The sequence below is a fragment of the Dama dama genome, chromosome 8 (genome assembly GCF_033118175.1).
Source record: "Dama dama isolate Ldn47 chromosome 8, ASM3311817v1, whole genome shotgun sequence".
In the NCBI taxonomy this organism is placed as follows: Eukaryota; Metazoa; Chordata; class Mammalia; order Artiodactyla; family Cervidae; genus Dama; species Dama dama.
The window spans coordinates 8,359,142-8,375,549 of NC_083688.1; the positions used below are offsets into that span (position 1 = coordinate 8,359,142).

The window sequence follows — 16,408 nt, forward strand, 5'->3', positions numbered from 1 at the left end:
CAGGCGAACAGCAAGGGACTCAGTCATGAATATACATGTATTCATCCTCCCCAAAACTTCCCTCCTATCCGGGCTGCCACATAACATTGAGCAGAGTTCCACGTGCTATACCGTAGGTCCTTGTTGGTTATCTATTTTAAACATAGCAGGGTGTACATGTCCATCCCAGACTCCCTAACTATCCCTTCCCCCGATCCTCTCCCCCTACCCCAGCAACCATAAGATTGTTTCTAAGTCTGTGAGTCTCTTTCTGTTTTGTGAGTTCATTTGTATAATTTCTTCCTAGATTCCACATATAAGGGATGTCATACGATATTTCTCCCTCTTTGACTTACTTCATTCAGGATGACAATGTCTAGGTCCATCCATGTTGCTGGAAATGTCATTTCATTTTTAATGGCTGAGTAATATTCCATTGTGTATATGTACCATGTCTTCTTCATCCGTTCCCCTGTCGATGGACATTCAGGTTGCCTCCACGTCTTTGGTCATGGAAGGTTCCTTAACAGGGGACTCCCCTGTGAGGGGAGAAGTGAATGTGATCCTTCTTGGCCTGGGTCCTGTACCAGCAGGCTGTGAAGCAGGCAGCTGTACCCACCTACCCAGGGGCACCAAATGTCAGGCAGATGAACACTAGAGATTTCCAGTCGCTGCCAGCCCCTGGGCTTGGGGCCCTTGACGGTTGTGTTTACATGCCGGCACACTCAGTGACGATCGCAGCTGGTTCCCACAGGGGCACCCGAAAGCCCTGTGTGTCCTGATCCTGCCCAGGGAGAGGCAGACCACTCGACAAGAGGGCCAAGCTCCCGCATGAACAGAAAGGCTTTCTTTAATAAAAGGGAGCTGAACCCACAGGTGGCCTCTCCCAGATGACTGATCAAAAGGGGAGTTTTCTCTCTTCCTCTCTGTCTCTTGCAAAAGACCCCTGTTTTCTGATGACAGTTCCAGATAGTCTGACTCCAAATCTTCAAGGCAGGGTCCCTGGGAAAGCACATGAGATCTAGAGCAGAAATGTCATAAATCAAATGTTAATTGTCAACTCTAGGTGGGAGGTGAATGGCTTTTCACTACCTTTCTCTCAACTTTTTAGGTTTATGTTTGAAGTTTTTCAAAACAAAGTGTTTGGGGGGTATGTTCTGTGTGTACCTGCTGTTTCCCATGCCAAAAGCACCCCTCCCCTCAGGTATCTACATGCTCCTGCCCTCACTGACTCAGATCCAAATGACACGAGACCAGGAACTTCTGACTGTTGTATCCTCAGCACCTGATGCTTAGTCCATAGCAGGTGCTCAAGAAACACCTGTTGACTGAATAACAGCTGCCGACTCTGGAATGCCAAGCACTGGACCCAGCATTTCGCAGACATCATTTCATTTACCCTTTCCCTCAAACCTGTGAGTATAGGCATCACCACTCCCATTTGACAGATGAGAAAACTGCTGCTCAGAGAAGTGATGCAAGCACCCAAAGTCACATAGCTAGTAAACAGCAGAGCTGGAACCCAACCCACATCCATCTGATGCCACGGTTTTTGCTCTTAACTGCTTTGCACTTCTGTCTTCCATTAACTAAACCACTTACAGTCTCAATTTCCTTATGAGTCAAATAAGATGAGCTGCTTTGCTTTCCTCACAGAGTTATTATAAATGTGGGACTACATAAGCATGCTTGGCAACCTGTGTTTTGGAAATGAAGGTGTGTAAGTGGTGCCCTGACTGTGGCCTCCTGGTCTGAGTGACTAGACTTCCTACGGGTATGATGAATCAAATCAGAGACTACGCTTGCTCCTTGGAAGGAAAACTATGACCAACCAAGACAGCATATTAAAATGCGAAGACATTACTTTACCAAAAAAGGTCCATCTAGTCAAAGCTATGGTTTTTCCAGTAGTCATGTATGGATGTAAGAGTTGGACTATAAAAAAAGCTGAGCGCCAAAGAATTGATGCTTTTGAACTGTGGTGTTGGAGAAGACTCTTGAGAGTCCCTTGGACTGCAAGGAGATCCAACCAGTCCATCCTAAAGGAGATCAGTCCTGAGTGTTCACTGGAAGAACTGATGCTGAAGCTGAAACTCCAATCCTTTGGCCACCTGATGCGAAGAATTGACTCATTGGAAAAGACCCTGATGCTGGGAAAGATTGAAGGCAGGAGGAGAAGGGGATGACAGAGGATGAGATGGTTGGATGGCATCACCAACACGATGGACATGAGTTTGAGTAGGCTCCAGTTGGTGATGGACAGGGATGCCTGGCATGCTGTAGTCCATGGGGTCACAAAGAGTCAGACACGACTGAGCAACTGAAATGAACTGTAGCTTTCACGTGTAATCATCTGTTTTCTGTAGAAACAGGACTCTATGAGAACACTGCCATGCCCTCCTTATCTGAGTTAAATATTGGAAAACTCAGTCATGGGCAGTGACCAAGGAGGTAGGTAGGCCCCCCCACATCTTCTCTCTGGAATCCTGTCCACACCAAAGGTGTGATTTTGATCTGGGCGTGCTTAGTTAGAGTGTGGCTAAGTCAATCATTTATCTATTTAACAAACATGAGCTTTGGAGTCAGGCAACCTGGGTTCAAATCCTAGCTCTGCAAATTATTAGCTGTGTGACCTTGGGCAAGATGATCAATATCTCTGAGTCTGTTTCCTTATCTGTAAAGTGGAGAAAAATCAGTATCCATCTCATAGGTTGGTTGTAAAGATTAAATGAGGTAGTATACATAAAGTGTCACATATGTAGAGAACTTACCATAAATGTTAGAAATGATTATTATTGCATAAACTTGACATGTTTACATGAGAAAACCTCAAAAATGCAGAGGTGTGTAAAACTTACATAGAGCACCCACGATTTCATCATCTCTCCAAACCAGCTCTACTTCTTTTTGTATATAATCTTTCAGATTTTTTTCTATTCATGTGAATTTATGCCTTGTTTTTTTCCCCCTACAAAAAATGACATTATATAGCACATGTTTAGTAACTTGCTTTTTTTATGAACAGTATATCATAAGCAGTTTCCAAACGAGGAAAAGTCTTTCTACGACACTATTATGGTGGATAAAGGTCCAGGCTCAGACACTAGACTACCTGCATTTGAATCCTAGCTCTATCACTTACTGTGTGACCTTAGGCAAATGACTTAGCTTCTCTGTACCACAGTTTTCTCATCTGTAATATAGCACCAGTAGTAATCTCTTGGGCTCCCCAGGTGGTGCTAGTGGTAAAGAACTCGCTGGCCAATGCAGGAGACATGGGTTCAATTCCTGGGCTGAGAAGATCCCTGAAGGCGAGCATGGCAGCCCACTCCAGTATTCTTGCTTGGAAAATCCCATGGAATGAGGAGCCTGGCAGGCTACAGTCCATAGGGTCGCAGAGTCAGACACAACTGAAGCGACTTAGCACGCATGCACAGTCATCTCTTCCTTATAGGGTTGCTGTGAGAATTAGATCAAAACGCATAGGATACTTAGAGGAGTATCCACACAAAATAAGTGTTATGTGTCATTATTCTCCAGGGCACACTGACTTCCATGGTAAGGCAATGTGATCATTTGTTTGACCAGCCCCCTCTGGGATATCTGGGTTATTTATAAAACTGTTTATGTTCTAAACACTACTATAAATATCTTTCATTAACAGGGTTCTCTGGGGACATGTATAAGAGGTGGCCATCCAAAGTCTGGATTTTCCTGCGACTCCCATGAGACAGGAACAAAGCTGAAGGCAGGTGAGCCAGCCTTGCCTGGTGGGCTTGAGGGGATAAAAGCTGCTGAAAAGGTGGGTATGCAATTTCCTTGGATGTGAAACAGCACGTGATGATCTCCTTCAGGCTATTCTGAGCTCAGTTGAAACCTATGTGCCAATCCCAACCCCTTGGCCATCTGAAAGTCCCAAGAGAAGAGGAGGAATGGCCCTGAATTCCTGTCTGGCACTTGGTCTTTGGAATGAGAGCAAATGATTTCTCTTTCCTGTCTTACTCATCTGTTAAATGGCCACTGCTGATCTCCCCTGCTTCCTGATTGGTGGAGGAAGGGTGGGGAGCTGGGGAGCTCTGTATTAGGCAGGAGGCCTGCCTCATCTCAGGCCAGTTTTGTGTGCTGAGGATCCTAAAAGGTCCTTTCAGTTTGAAAGGCTGGAACTTAGGTAAAGCCAAAGGGGTTTGGAGTAAGGTGGGCCAGGAAAATACAGAGTCCAGCTGGGGCAGTAGGAGTGAGAGGAAGGGAATGAAGAAGGGAAGACTTACAGTGGTATGTCCTTGGACTCTAGGCAAGAAGGCCTTTCCCATCATTCCACTCCAGGCAGTCATTAGATCAACCATCCTTAACATCAAGAGTTATGTACAGGCACCAGAGGAGGTGCCTAGAGCATCAAGGCTCCATGCAGCTTAGCTTGTGACTCAAGCCAAATTCCTTTACCATAGCAACTGCATGACCTTATTTTCTCTGAGCCTCAGTTTTCTCACCTGCAAAATGGAGCTAATATATTCTGCTTCTTAAACATAGGGCTTGAAGTGATTCTAAGAGGTAATCTTGGCACAGAGTGGACAGGTCACTTAACTCAGGACACCAGCAAGTTGACATCTCAAGTGGGACTGGAACCCAGACCTCCAGATTGCTTCTTCTTGGGCCATCATCCTGGGATTCTCTCTGCCCTCCCTCTGCTCCCATGAAGCCCAACAACTAACAGTAACTCCCAGTCACTTTATACTTCTCCACAGCCCTTGTCAGGAACCTGTTTGATGGGAGGCTAGCCAGAGAGCTTCAGAAAGCTGGTAAGTGTCCCCAGTGCCTCTCCCATCCTTTTTCTGGACTATTTACCCATCCATTCCACAGTCTGCCATGGCACTGTCCTAGACAACAGGGACCCAGTGTGGAGTGGGAAAGACCAAAGATATGGCCTCTAACCTTGCAGAGTTGACTTAGTTGCTGGCCCAGGTAATCTGGAAACTTGCAGTCATGAAGAAGAGGGCTATTCCAGCTGGCAGACCCTGTGGAGTCTGAAGCCATGATCTCACCATGTACCTATGCCTTCAAGCCTTCAGTTATATTGATTTAGGTATCCTTCTCCGTGAACCAACCTGTATCCTTTTCCATGAATCAACCTGCCTTGGCAACCAACCGTGGCAACTTGGCAACAGAAGTCTTTTTCTGTTGCTTCAAGCAGAGTATTAGGTTCAGATACTTTCACAATGATAGGTAACCTTGGTGAAACTTTGAGCTCACAGAGTTTGTTATCCTTGGCTGCCCAGTGACACTTTATCAAAAGGCTGGAGTAGAGGTGAAGGATGAAAAACAGATATACTGTTAACAGAAATGACTTGCAGTAACCTATTGCATGTCTGTCCCTGAGAGTTCATCATCTGGTAATAGCCTTCAAACAAACCTGAGTGAAAACAGAGGCTCTGAGATATTCAGTAACTTGCCCAAGCTAGCAAGTGGCCAAGCTGGAATTTCAATCCAGGTCTGAAAAAGCTGATACTCTTGCAATTTTTCTAAATGCATCTCTACAGGGTATGAATCCAGTCCCCAAGAAGCTTTCCATCCAGGTGAATGGACAAGCCTCATCCAAGAAACCACAAATTAGGAACAGTACTGCTGGAGATGCTCTCTGTAGAAGCAAAGGCACGTAAGAGGAAAGATATAGTTGTCTTAGTGGATTTGAGGACAGTGAATAGATTAAGGCTTGCTGGCCTGGGGAGGCCTGGAAAAGAGGGGTGGGTCCCCCTGTGACCAGCTTTGGATGCCATAATAAACAGAATGGGTCTTCTTTTCCAGGCACTGGGTAATCTTTGTGAAGATTTGTGACAGTATAAAGTAACAGCAGTAGCTGAGGATGATGCATTTGGGATAAATTACAAGTTCCTTCTTGGGGTGGATTTTTATTTAAGGGAATGATCACAGGGCTGGGAGACGTCCACACATCCCAGGACAAAACAAGATGGCATCTGCTTTCCTGTAAGTTTTTTAAATGTGTTGTAAGACCATCTAACAGTCCCTCCGTTGGTGAATGGTTAAGTTGGTACAGTCACTTCATAGGAGATTTTGCAACCATCAGAAATATTTAGGAAGGATGAATTCATTATAACATGTTAAAATGCTTATGTCAAAGAACAGAACTACAAAACTGAAAGTTTAATACAATCATATTCTGCTTAATAATAATAAAAACAACAGTAATAGTAGTAATATATCATCCAGGGGGAGGAAACTGGAAAGACAGGGAAAAATACAGAATGCTAACAGTTCTGTTAAGGTGATGAGATTCATGGGTGTCTTTTCCATCCCCCGCCTTCAGCAACTTCTCTGTTTCCCCAGTTTTTCTTTACTGACATGCATTCCTCTTTTTGACATCTATTCTTTTCCTTTCTCTTAAAAAAAAAAAAAAAACGTTGTCTTTTCTAACTGCTATTTTGCCATACCTATGCTGCAGGGGAGCAATGAGGAGTAAAAGAACAAATAGATGCAGAGCACCCAGCAGGGTGCTTCGCAGAGAATTGGGCGCTCTAGGAATGTTAGGTGAGAAGGGTCACTGACCCAGCTTCCCCGCGGCACCAGAACCCTGCCCGGAGGCAGAGACGCTTCCGACGTCTTGGTGACGTCCAGCAGGCGCGGTGCCCAAAGAAGCCGCCGCCGCCGCCAAAGTCAGCCCTGCGGACGTGGAGCCCGGGCCGCACCGCCCCACACACACCCACCGCGGCAACCTCGCGCGACGGCGCGCGCACCACGGCCCCGCCCCTGTGACGCGTCTCCAGGAGGCGGGACCACGGAGGCCCCGCCCCCCGCCTCCTCCGATTGGCCGCCGCGCTGTCACCACCACGTCGCGGGAAGCTGGCAGGGTGTGTGAGTGTGCCTATGTGTGTCCGTGTGTGTGTGTGTGTGTGTGTGTGTGTGCGGTTTGCTTTGTCATTCGTACCCCCGTCACTCGCAGACGCGGCCGGCTTGGCCGAGCACTCCAGGATCCTCAGGAAGGGCCCCCGGCGCTGTCCCTGGGGCTTCCCGGACGAGGAGGATGCGGCGAGCCCCTTACATAAGGATGCGGCGGACTGGAGTTTCAGTTCAGCACAGAAACGCACATGTCGCAAACCCAGGCCTCGCGATTTCATAGGGCGCTAGGGGTAGCTTAACAATGAAAAAAAGCACCTCATGCTCTAATGTGAATTCTCATACAGTGAAATACAACCCAACAATAAAGAAATGCACCTTCGTAACAAGGCAGAATATAGGATGTTATATTTATAGGGCCTATTTATAAGCCTCTATTTAAATCGTTTCTGATAGGCTCGGACGCAGGCCCAGACACCTTCATGATTGGTGCACTCTTCTGTCCTTCAAAGAGGTGGGTTCTAGAGTCCGTTTTGCCTCAGCGGGCCCCGGGATTGGCCGGTAGCAGCGTAGCGGCGCCTGCGATTGGTCCTAGAGGACGTCCGTCGGAGCGGTGGAGGCGGGGCAGGCGGCTGGCTGGTGCTGGGGCGGGCGGGCCCCGGAATTGTCATTTCTTTGTTTCCGAAGGCGGAGGAAGCTCTGAGCGCCCCCCTCCCTCCTCCCCGTCCCACCCCCTCCCCCCCGGGTGCTGGCTCCATGTCTGTGTGACCGGCCCCAGGGGTAGAGTCCAGGCCCGACGCGGGGCGGGCCGGTGGCGGCGGCGGCTGCGGCTGAGGTGAGACACGGCGGCGGCTGCGGCGGCGGCGGCGCGGGCACTCGGCCCCCCAGCGGGAGGATGAAGCGGCGGAACGCCGACTGCAGTAAGCTCCGCCGCCCCCTAAAGCGGAACCGGATCACCGAGGGAATCTACGGCAGGTGAGCGGCGGAGACCCCTGCCTCCGCCGGCGCGGGCCCCGCGGGCCCCCCGGCTGGCTCCGGAGGGGACGGGCCCCGTTATGTAACCCCGACTAGGCCGCACGCCCGCGCCGGGGGCTCCTCGGAGGAGCGCTGCCCAGGAGGGAGGGGGCCCCGGGGGTCCGCCCCGGGGAGCGCGGGGCGTGGCGAGGGCCGCCGGCCCGGCTTCGAGGGCGCGGCGGGCGCGGGCTGAGGGAGCCGCCGCGCCGCCGTTGGGAGCGTCCGGGCCCCGCCGGGGGGGGAGGGGCGGCGACCCCTTCCCTGCCCGCGCCCGCCGGGCCCTCGGGGCCGCTCCCGGGGCCCACGGGCCACCTCTGTCTCCCCGGCCCTCAGTCCCCTCTGGCCCGGGAGTCGCCGGCCCGGGCTGGGAGGCGCGTGGACCATATGCCCCGGTGACGGGGAAGGCTGACAAAGTTGGGAGCAGACAGGGCCCCCCTCCCACGGTCCCTCGGCGGACCGGGCAGGTGGTCACGTTGCCCCCTCTCGCCTTTTACTTCTCTTACGGGATCTCAAACTTGACACCGACTGCTGAAGCTCATACCCACCCCCCCAAATCCTGCGCTGTGGCCCCGCTCCAGACTCAGGCGAGATGACCCTTTTCTCAGCCGCATTATTTTGCCAATTCTAAGCAGATAGTTTTCTTCGAACCCGTTAAAAGGGATTTTTCTCCAAACTCACGTGGTTTTTTTTGTTGTTGTTTGTTTGATTTGTTTTTAATCCTCCCCAAAGCAAAGCCGGGTCCTTTTAAATAGAAATTGAATTCAATACCGAGGGGTAGGACAACAGGTTCACGGGGCAACTGAGGGACCATCCCAGCTTCCCTCAGCTGCGTTTGTGTTCGACTGTTATTTTCTGATCTCACTGTGTTAATTCTAAATGGAACTTGCCTTCATAAAGAAATGATTTAAGAGTAGAAGTGGTTAGTTTACAAAGGAGAATTCTCAGGATGTGCATATAAGCTTAATTGAGTCCTTGGCGGTGTTTTACAATTTAGCTATTCTAGCTGTGGAACTTAGAGAAATATGTGAGGTAACTGATGACACCCAGCTTGGCCTGAGCGTAACTGTACACCTTGCTCATGCTACTGTTTACACGTTTAGAAAGATTGCTTTTCACAAGCAGCTGACCGAAGTAAACATTGGGTGTTTTCTTTATTTCAAGCTTAAAAGCAGTTAAGAAGTCAGTTAAAGTAAGTTCTTGGATATATCCTTACGTAACGAGCCATAGATCATAGGAAGAGTTCATTCATTCAACAAATACCTGCACTATGTGCCAGGCCCTGTTCTAGCTAGTAAGAGTATGGCAGTAAGTAAAGCAGGCCAAAAATCCATGCTGAATCAATCATACCTGGCCAATTAAACAAAAGCTGTAAAAGCAAAAAACATTTTTCCTACAAATTTAATGGATGGGGGGAAGTTCTCTTCAAGTTACTTACACACACTATAATTTTTGAATAAGGGAAGGGTTTTCCCCCTGCCTATTGAAAATGATTTGAACAATTTAATATTAATGGTGACACAATAGAAAAAGCTTGTTAAGTAGAGTTGGTAAACCAAGGACAACGGTGCTATTTGAATGGCTGCTATTTACAGTGATGATATACCTGTTAGAAGATTGAGAATCCCATTTTGTTTCCATGTTTTCTGTTGTATTGCACCTTCTCTTGTATTTGAACATATATTTGCAGTTTAGTACATGCCTCATAGTTACTGCTTAGGGTGCATCAGTGTGAAGAAGTGAATTTATTGAATAATGAAGTTCTGTTAGTTTACTAATGAACTTTTGAAATTTGAATTTTCTTACCCTAAAGGTTAATAGTAAATACCCTATGCAATTGTTCCGAGTTTCATCTGTAAGATTGTGAAAAACCAGTAGTATTTCAGCTCTCAAATCTGTTTATGCTTCTCTTTGATGCTCTTTAAGTTAAATGTTAATAAAAGACCTACATATATTTGTATCTTTCTTTTCTCTTGGAGCACCATATATCAAGTGAGCGTTTCAATTTACTTATCTGTTTCTTGGTTTATATTATTTATATTTCTTAGTTTATATTATTATATTATGGAATATTATGATCTGAAGAACAAGATCATAGTGTTAGGGGTTTTTGGCAGTTTTGTTTTCAAAAAGAGATTTAGAAAATTTTCAGTTATTTCTAAAGCAGACAGAATGAGCTAGTTATGAATTGTGGTGTTTGAGGATTTGTGAGTATCAAATTTCTGTTCATCATCACATTTAAGTCTACACTAAATTGTTTGTAACACCATCTATTGCCCATTTTGTTTCTCAATGTCTGGCCAATTTTGGTCTCATTAAATAGAGAGCTTTGTTTTTTTCTGAGGCTCTGTTGACAGTTCTGATAACCACTATCTACTGTTTCACAGCATAACCTTTCATGGACTTAATATTTGCATGTTCTCAGTCTGCACAGCTCTGAGCTTGGGCTAACAAGGAGGGAGCTGTGGTGAAGAGAGCCCTGGACTGAGAGTGTCAGGAGACCTAGGCTCAGACTCAAGTGTCCCAGCTCTGCCGTGTGGGACAGACAGGGCAACCCCAGCTTTGAGTCCCAGTTCACTCATCCGTCAAGTGAGTTTTGAGGACTAAAAGGAAATAATGTCCAGTTTGTGAAACTCTGTATAAATTCTAGCATCTTAATACAAACATTATTTAGCATGTTGTTGTTATCACAGTTTACCATATTTGGTTTATTTTTTAAAGGAGTCAGGAAAGACCATAAAATTTGTTACAACTATCAACTAAAGTTGAGTAGACAAAACAAGGGATCAGTTGCAGGTTGGTCTTACTGAGGAAAAAAAAAAAAAATCCCTGTTGCTGAAATGCTTTTAATCATGGGCTCCAATCCAGCAACTGTGACTGAGGTGATTGTCAAATGATACCATTATTATCAGTATGGCTGTGGTAGAATTCTGTTTCAGGGGCAAGGTAGATGGAAAATGAATTTTTAGCATTATATTAATGTTACCTGCATTTATATATATATCCATCATTTGAAAACTGAAATGTATTAGAAATATGTTATTCCAGTCAAGTTAATAATCAGAAATAAGTGAAAGGAAATAGGAATGGTGATCATTTTCTTTTACATTATTATGGGCTAAAATTTCAATGCGATTTTGAAAAAATCTGAGCCTGCATAGAACCTGACAGAGAATAGGAATTCAGTGCTCAATGTTGAGCAAGTGAATTAGTAAATAAATGAACATAAGCCAGTCCATTCTACTCATTTAAGAACCTGCGTTGTTTAGGTAATTATGGAGGATACAGGATAAGATATGATTCCTTGTCTTCAAGGAGTTTACAGTCTAGGAGACCATAATTCCCTCTTAAATTTGTATAGTAGTTTTGAGGTTCCAGAAAACTTTGAGTTCTATCCAAGTAAAAATATTTTAGTTGAATTAAATTTTCACTTGCTGGTTTACCTGATGCATTAACAGACTTACTTTGCCCTGTGCTATTTTATGATGAAGTAGGCAGTCACCACTAAGTGAGGAAATATATATACTCAGAAGAAATTGATGTGAAAGTACTTTGGAAATTATGAAAAAAGTTTTTAATAAGAGAAAGTAAAATTAATAACTCTACTTAACTATAACATTTCAGAAGCCTTTGGCTTTTAGGGCAGTGACCCTCTCCCTGAATCTGCCTTCACACATGCACCAGAAACTCCCCAACGTAATACCTAATTACTCCATGCAGTGATTGTCCAGGTGAGATGGGGTTGGAGTGCTGTGTAGTTTTTAAAAGCCTTAAGGGAATTCTGTGTGGTTCCACACCTTTCATCTTGCCAGGTTCCCCACCCCCTCTGAGAATTTACTGACTTTATAATAGGAAAACGAGAAGACAAGCTTTGGTGAGTAGGAGACGGAGGCAGAAGCATTTATGTTTAAAGTCTCTGCAGTTAAAATCGTTGCTTACCCAAGTAAGTATAGTAAGAATTTTAAGTAAGGCATGCGTGTGTTTTAAGCTTCCGGAAATTATTTTCTATTTCAAGCTGGTAGTTGAAGGAAGCACCCGTTCACGTGTGGATTTATGGATACCTCCTGCCATGGTGTGCTGAGTTCTGCTGGCAATGTGTTGCCTGAAGGTTAAGCAGTGTAATGCTGTACCTGACTTTTACATTGTAGGACGGGGGACTTCCCTGGTATGTACCATGACTTTTCCCATCTTTATTTCAGAGGAGAATTTTCTGGCCTTTGACTTTCTGTAAGTGGTCAAAGTTTATATACTTCTCAGCTTCCTAATTTCCTTTTTCAGACCCTTGTCTAAATAATCTCACCTCCAGAGATTTCACTTCACTGCTTTTCCTGCTATCTTAATGATATTTCCTAAGCCTAGTTTTAGACTTCTTTGGGCCGTGCTTATTAGAGCCACTTGAGGCTGGCCTGACCCTTGGCTGCCTTAGTTGTACATGTGTTCTGCAACTGAAACCCCAGACTCCAGTGTTGCAACCTCACAGCCTAAAAGCATTTTGATCATCTTGTAGGCCTTAACTTCAGCGGTGCTGGACTTGACAGAAAAGTGATAAACGTAGTATTGTTTTAGACGGATATTGGGGAAGGGGGTAATTACAGTGGAAAATTTAGAAATTGAAATGTTTTCACTAACCTTTCTAATGAGGTGTTTAGCTTAACTCTTGTATTTGTAGTTTCTGTGAAATACATTTAAACAAATCTTCCACACTGGAATTTTGTACTTCATTTTTGCTAGTAGTGTACTACCTTAAAAAAAAAAGTACTTTCCTCCAGCTTGCATTTATGATTCTTCTTGTCTGAGTGTTCTTGACAGTTTAGTTTCATTAGATGTTTTGAAAATTACTTTAAGTTTGCTATCAGTTGAGGTGGGGAAGGGAGTGAACATGATCTATTTCAGACTATTTGCTTAAAAGCATCCTATTTTATTAATGATACTTTCCTTTTTCTTCATATTGGTTCCTCATGGCTTTTCTTGAACCTCACTAGATTTGGAGATTGATTTTAATAGTAGTCTGAATAGCTTATTATTTTCACTTTCTTGTTATATACCTGTATATTGTGGACCCAATCCATGTTCTGTAAGCACTTTCATTTCCAGAGTCTATCTTTGGCCATTTCTCCCAGGTTTTCCAGATGCTAGAAAAAACCCCTTTGGGGTTTTATGTGGCTATATGTGTGTTTTGTTTGTCACTTTCTAGGCTACCATCCAGATGATATACTTAAGGGGCTATAACAAGATAGAACATATATCTTGTGGAATCTGGAGGATCAGATATTTTATAAACTTAGTTGAAACCTCAAAGTGAAATACTATAATTTGGGTTACTTTTCTTGATGAAATTTAGTGTGCCCTTCAAATATAGCTATTACTTTATTCTCTAGGCTTCCCAGATTTGAGTGTAATTATTTTACTTGGATCATTTTCAAGAAATAGGTCCAGAAGAAAAATAAATTTCTTCTCAACAAGCTGCATAAGTAGAATGGTACATACCAACAGGAGAAACACATACCCTCTGCTGCCCCGCCTTTCTTTTTCCCATCATGGATTTCTTCAAATACCTGAGGAGTGACTATTTCCTCAAGGTCTCTCACCTTCAGGCAATGCATTCTGGTAATGGAAACTTTTAAAAAAAATGTAATCAACTATTAGAGTGTATACTTTGAGGCTTTCTGTCTTTACTTTGACATTTAGTTTAACTGACATCAAATTGGCCTCAGCTCATCAGCCTTCTTAAGATGCCTGTCATCCCCAGACTTTGAAGCCCCTTCATAGCATTGGCTTTCCTTCTTTTGTATTTTTACCTCTGCTACCCTTAAGAGCCATGTGCTCACATTGACTCATAGGCTTATAACGTCAGAAGTCATTTATCCCTCACCCCATCTCCTCTGTTGCCATTTCTGTTTTGGAGGTTTTGCCTTTAGTGGCTTGAAATGGTGCAACCAGTCCACTTTCGATGTATCCATAGGAATCACCGATTCATTAAGGCTGTTTGGGATGTGCTTCCTACCCAGAGCAGGGGAGTTGGCTAGAAGTAATCACACTCTTGTTTAAAATTATATTACTACTTTGCTCATCTTCAAAACACTTTTAAAACCCAAATAAGCTGCTCTGTGCTAAAGTCAGTGGTCTGGCTATCTTGTAGTGAGGTTACTTGAGCTCTGGAGAGAATGGGGACCGTTTTCTTGGTCAAACAAAAACCCCTGTCTCAGAAGATAGAAATACTAAGGTTGGAGTCTTCTTTCACAGATGTAGTATTATTTTCTTGTCTTCTTCTAGGCTTGACAAACTATACCTCATGGTTCATTGTGTTTCTGGCTTTTTTAAAAAACGAGTCGTCTTTTTATTTTTAAACTACGTCTTTCTCTATTACAGTGACCATTCTGTGAGTATGACTATTATTGGAGAGCAGTCTTGAATTGTCCCATCTTTTGTGCCATGGCTATTTCTGTAAAGAGCATTTGACTTTAGCATCTTTTTCTGCTTTTAAAGCTTCATAGTGTTTACAGATTAAGTTTATTGATTCATAGTTTGTGAATTAAGGTACTGAGGATTTATTCTTTTGTGAAGAGTTTTTCCTTGTTTTTTAAAAGCTTGGTTCTTCTGGTAAATTAAAGAATTGTGTAACTCGAATATATACACACAAGGGGATATAAAGAAGGGCAATAATATTTATTGTGCATGTAACAAGTTGAGAAAGTCCAATGTGATAGTTAAGCATATGGCCTTTAACATCTTATGAACTTGAGTTCAAGTAATGCCCCCAACACTAGTTATGTGATCTTGAACAAGTCATTTACCTGCTTTAACCCTCAGTTTTCTCATCTGTAACATGAGGATAGTAAATAATATTATCTACTAGGATTGTTATAAGGACAATTGACCTAAGTCACGTAAAATACTTAATATAGTATCTGACACAGGCATGGTTGCTTGAAAAGTTGATTTCTTTTATACTGTTGTTGCTGTAATTTTATTTTCATTCTGTTATTTAGTTCCAGGAAAGATACTAGTTTCACAGATGAGAAAACTGAGATTGCAGGAGGTTTCACTACTTGATGGAGGCCTCTATCTGTCTAACCCTGAAGTCTGTCCTCTCTTGTACTTATTGTGCTACTTCATCCTTTCTGAATGGTGTTTACATGCAATAACATATAGTAGAGTTTGGTCCTCTCAAACTCTACTACATGTAGAACAAGTGTCCTTATCTTCATGTTTCAGGTGAAGCGGCAACTACCAGGAGTGTCCTATGCAACAACATTAATCTTTTTTTCTTCTCAAAATGAGAATCTCTTTTCTATTAAATAATCCAGTATAGATGTGACAACAATGCAAAATGTGATCCTGGACTGAATCCTGGCCTGGATCCTGGACTTGATCAGTGGGTCTGTCTGTTGCTATAAAGGACATTAATGAGATAATTACTGAAATTAGAATAATGTCTATAGGTCAGGTAATAGTACTATATCAGTGTTGATTTCCTGATTTTGATAATTGTGCCGTGGTTTATAAGAAAATATTCTTGTTTTTAAAAAATTGAGTAAGGAGACATTATGTCTACAAATTATTTTCAGATGGTTCAGGGGAAAATGTACACATATATAGGGATAGAGTGATGACAGAAACTTGATAAAATGTTTTATCATTTGTGAAGTGGGTGGAAAGATATAAGGGAATTCTTTGTAGTATTTAGGCAACTTTTCTGTAAATCTAAAACTATTTCAAAATGAAGAGTTAAGAAAAGTAACACATGCTTGTTAGAAAAACTAAAGCAGTATGACAATGTGTAAGTTTAATGTAAAAAACCTTAGTCCTCCTGTTGTGGAATGAGCACTGTGATATAATTTATAAGTATGGTTTCTTCTTTGATCCATATAGATAAGTATTTCTTAACAGAAGTAGAGTTCTGTTTTATATACAAGTTTCTTGGTTTTTCTCCACAGTTAATCGTACCGATTTTTTTATACACAGAAATTGATTTATCTTTGAGTGGCAACACAACAATGCATGTAGAATTCACTCTGTGTTCTCTGGTCTCCTAACTTCCATTCCTGTGCTCTTTCAACAGTGCCCTGCAGCCTATTCTGTGTTCCTCAGGTTTCTTTTCTATTGAATGGCAGTAACTGCCCTGCTTATGTGATAGTTCTAGGGATAAAAGTGAGATAATTTTAATATGAAAGCTTTTGGAAGAGTTACACAGTGAAAGTGAAAGTCGTGTCCATCTCTGCGACCCCATGGACTATACAGTCCATGGAATTCTCCAGGCCAGAACACTGGAGTGGGTAGCCTTTCCCTTCTCTAGGGGATCTTCCCAACCCAGGGATCGAACCCAGGTCTCCCGCACTGCAGGTGGATTCTTTACCAGCTGAGCCACCAGAGAAACCCAAGAATACCGGAGTGGGTAGCCTATCCCTTCTCCAGCGGATCTTCCCGACTCAGGAATCTAACCAGGGTCTCCTGCATTGCAGGCGGGTTCTTTACCAGCTGAGCACAAGTGCAGTGTAAATGTGAAGTATGATTAGGTAGATGATCTTTACTGTTGAAGATATGAAGCATAATACTTGATTCACTTATGAAA

The 16,408-nt window shown here is 43.6% G+C and overlaps 1 protein-coding gene across 2 annotated transcripts in view; it reads left to right on the forward strand.

The window, feature by feature from the left end:
* The first annotated feature begins 7,637 nt into the window (after positions 1-7,637).
* The window catches only part of MACO1 (macoilin 1), a 65,023-nt gene continuing 56,252 nt past the window's right edge, over positions 7,638-16,408 (forward strand). Inside the window, exon 1 of one of the 2 annotated variants that reach the window (XM_061148242.1) lies at positions 7,638-7,800. In XM_061148242.1, the coding sequence (XP_061004225.1) occupies positions 7,721-7,800 (80 nt within the window). In that variant the 5' untranslated portion in view covers positions 7,638-7,720. The remainder of the gene's footprint in view (positions 7,801-16,408) is intronic. The other variant, XM_061148241.1, reaches the window with a different exon arrangement.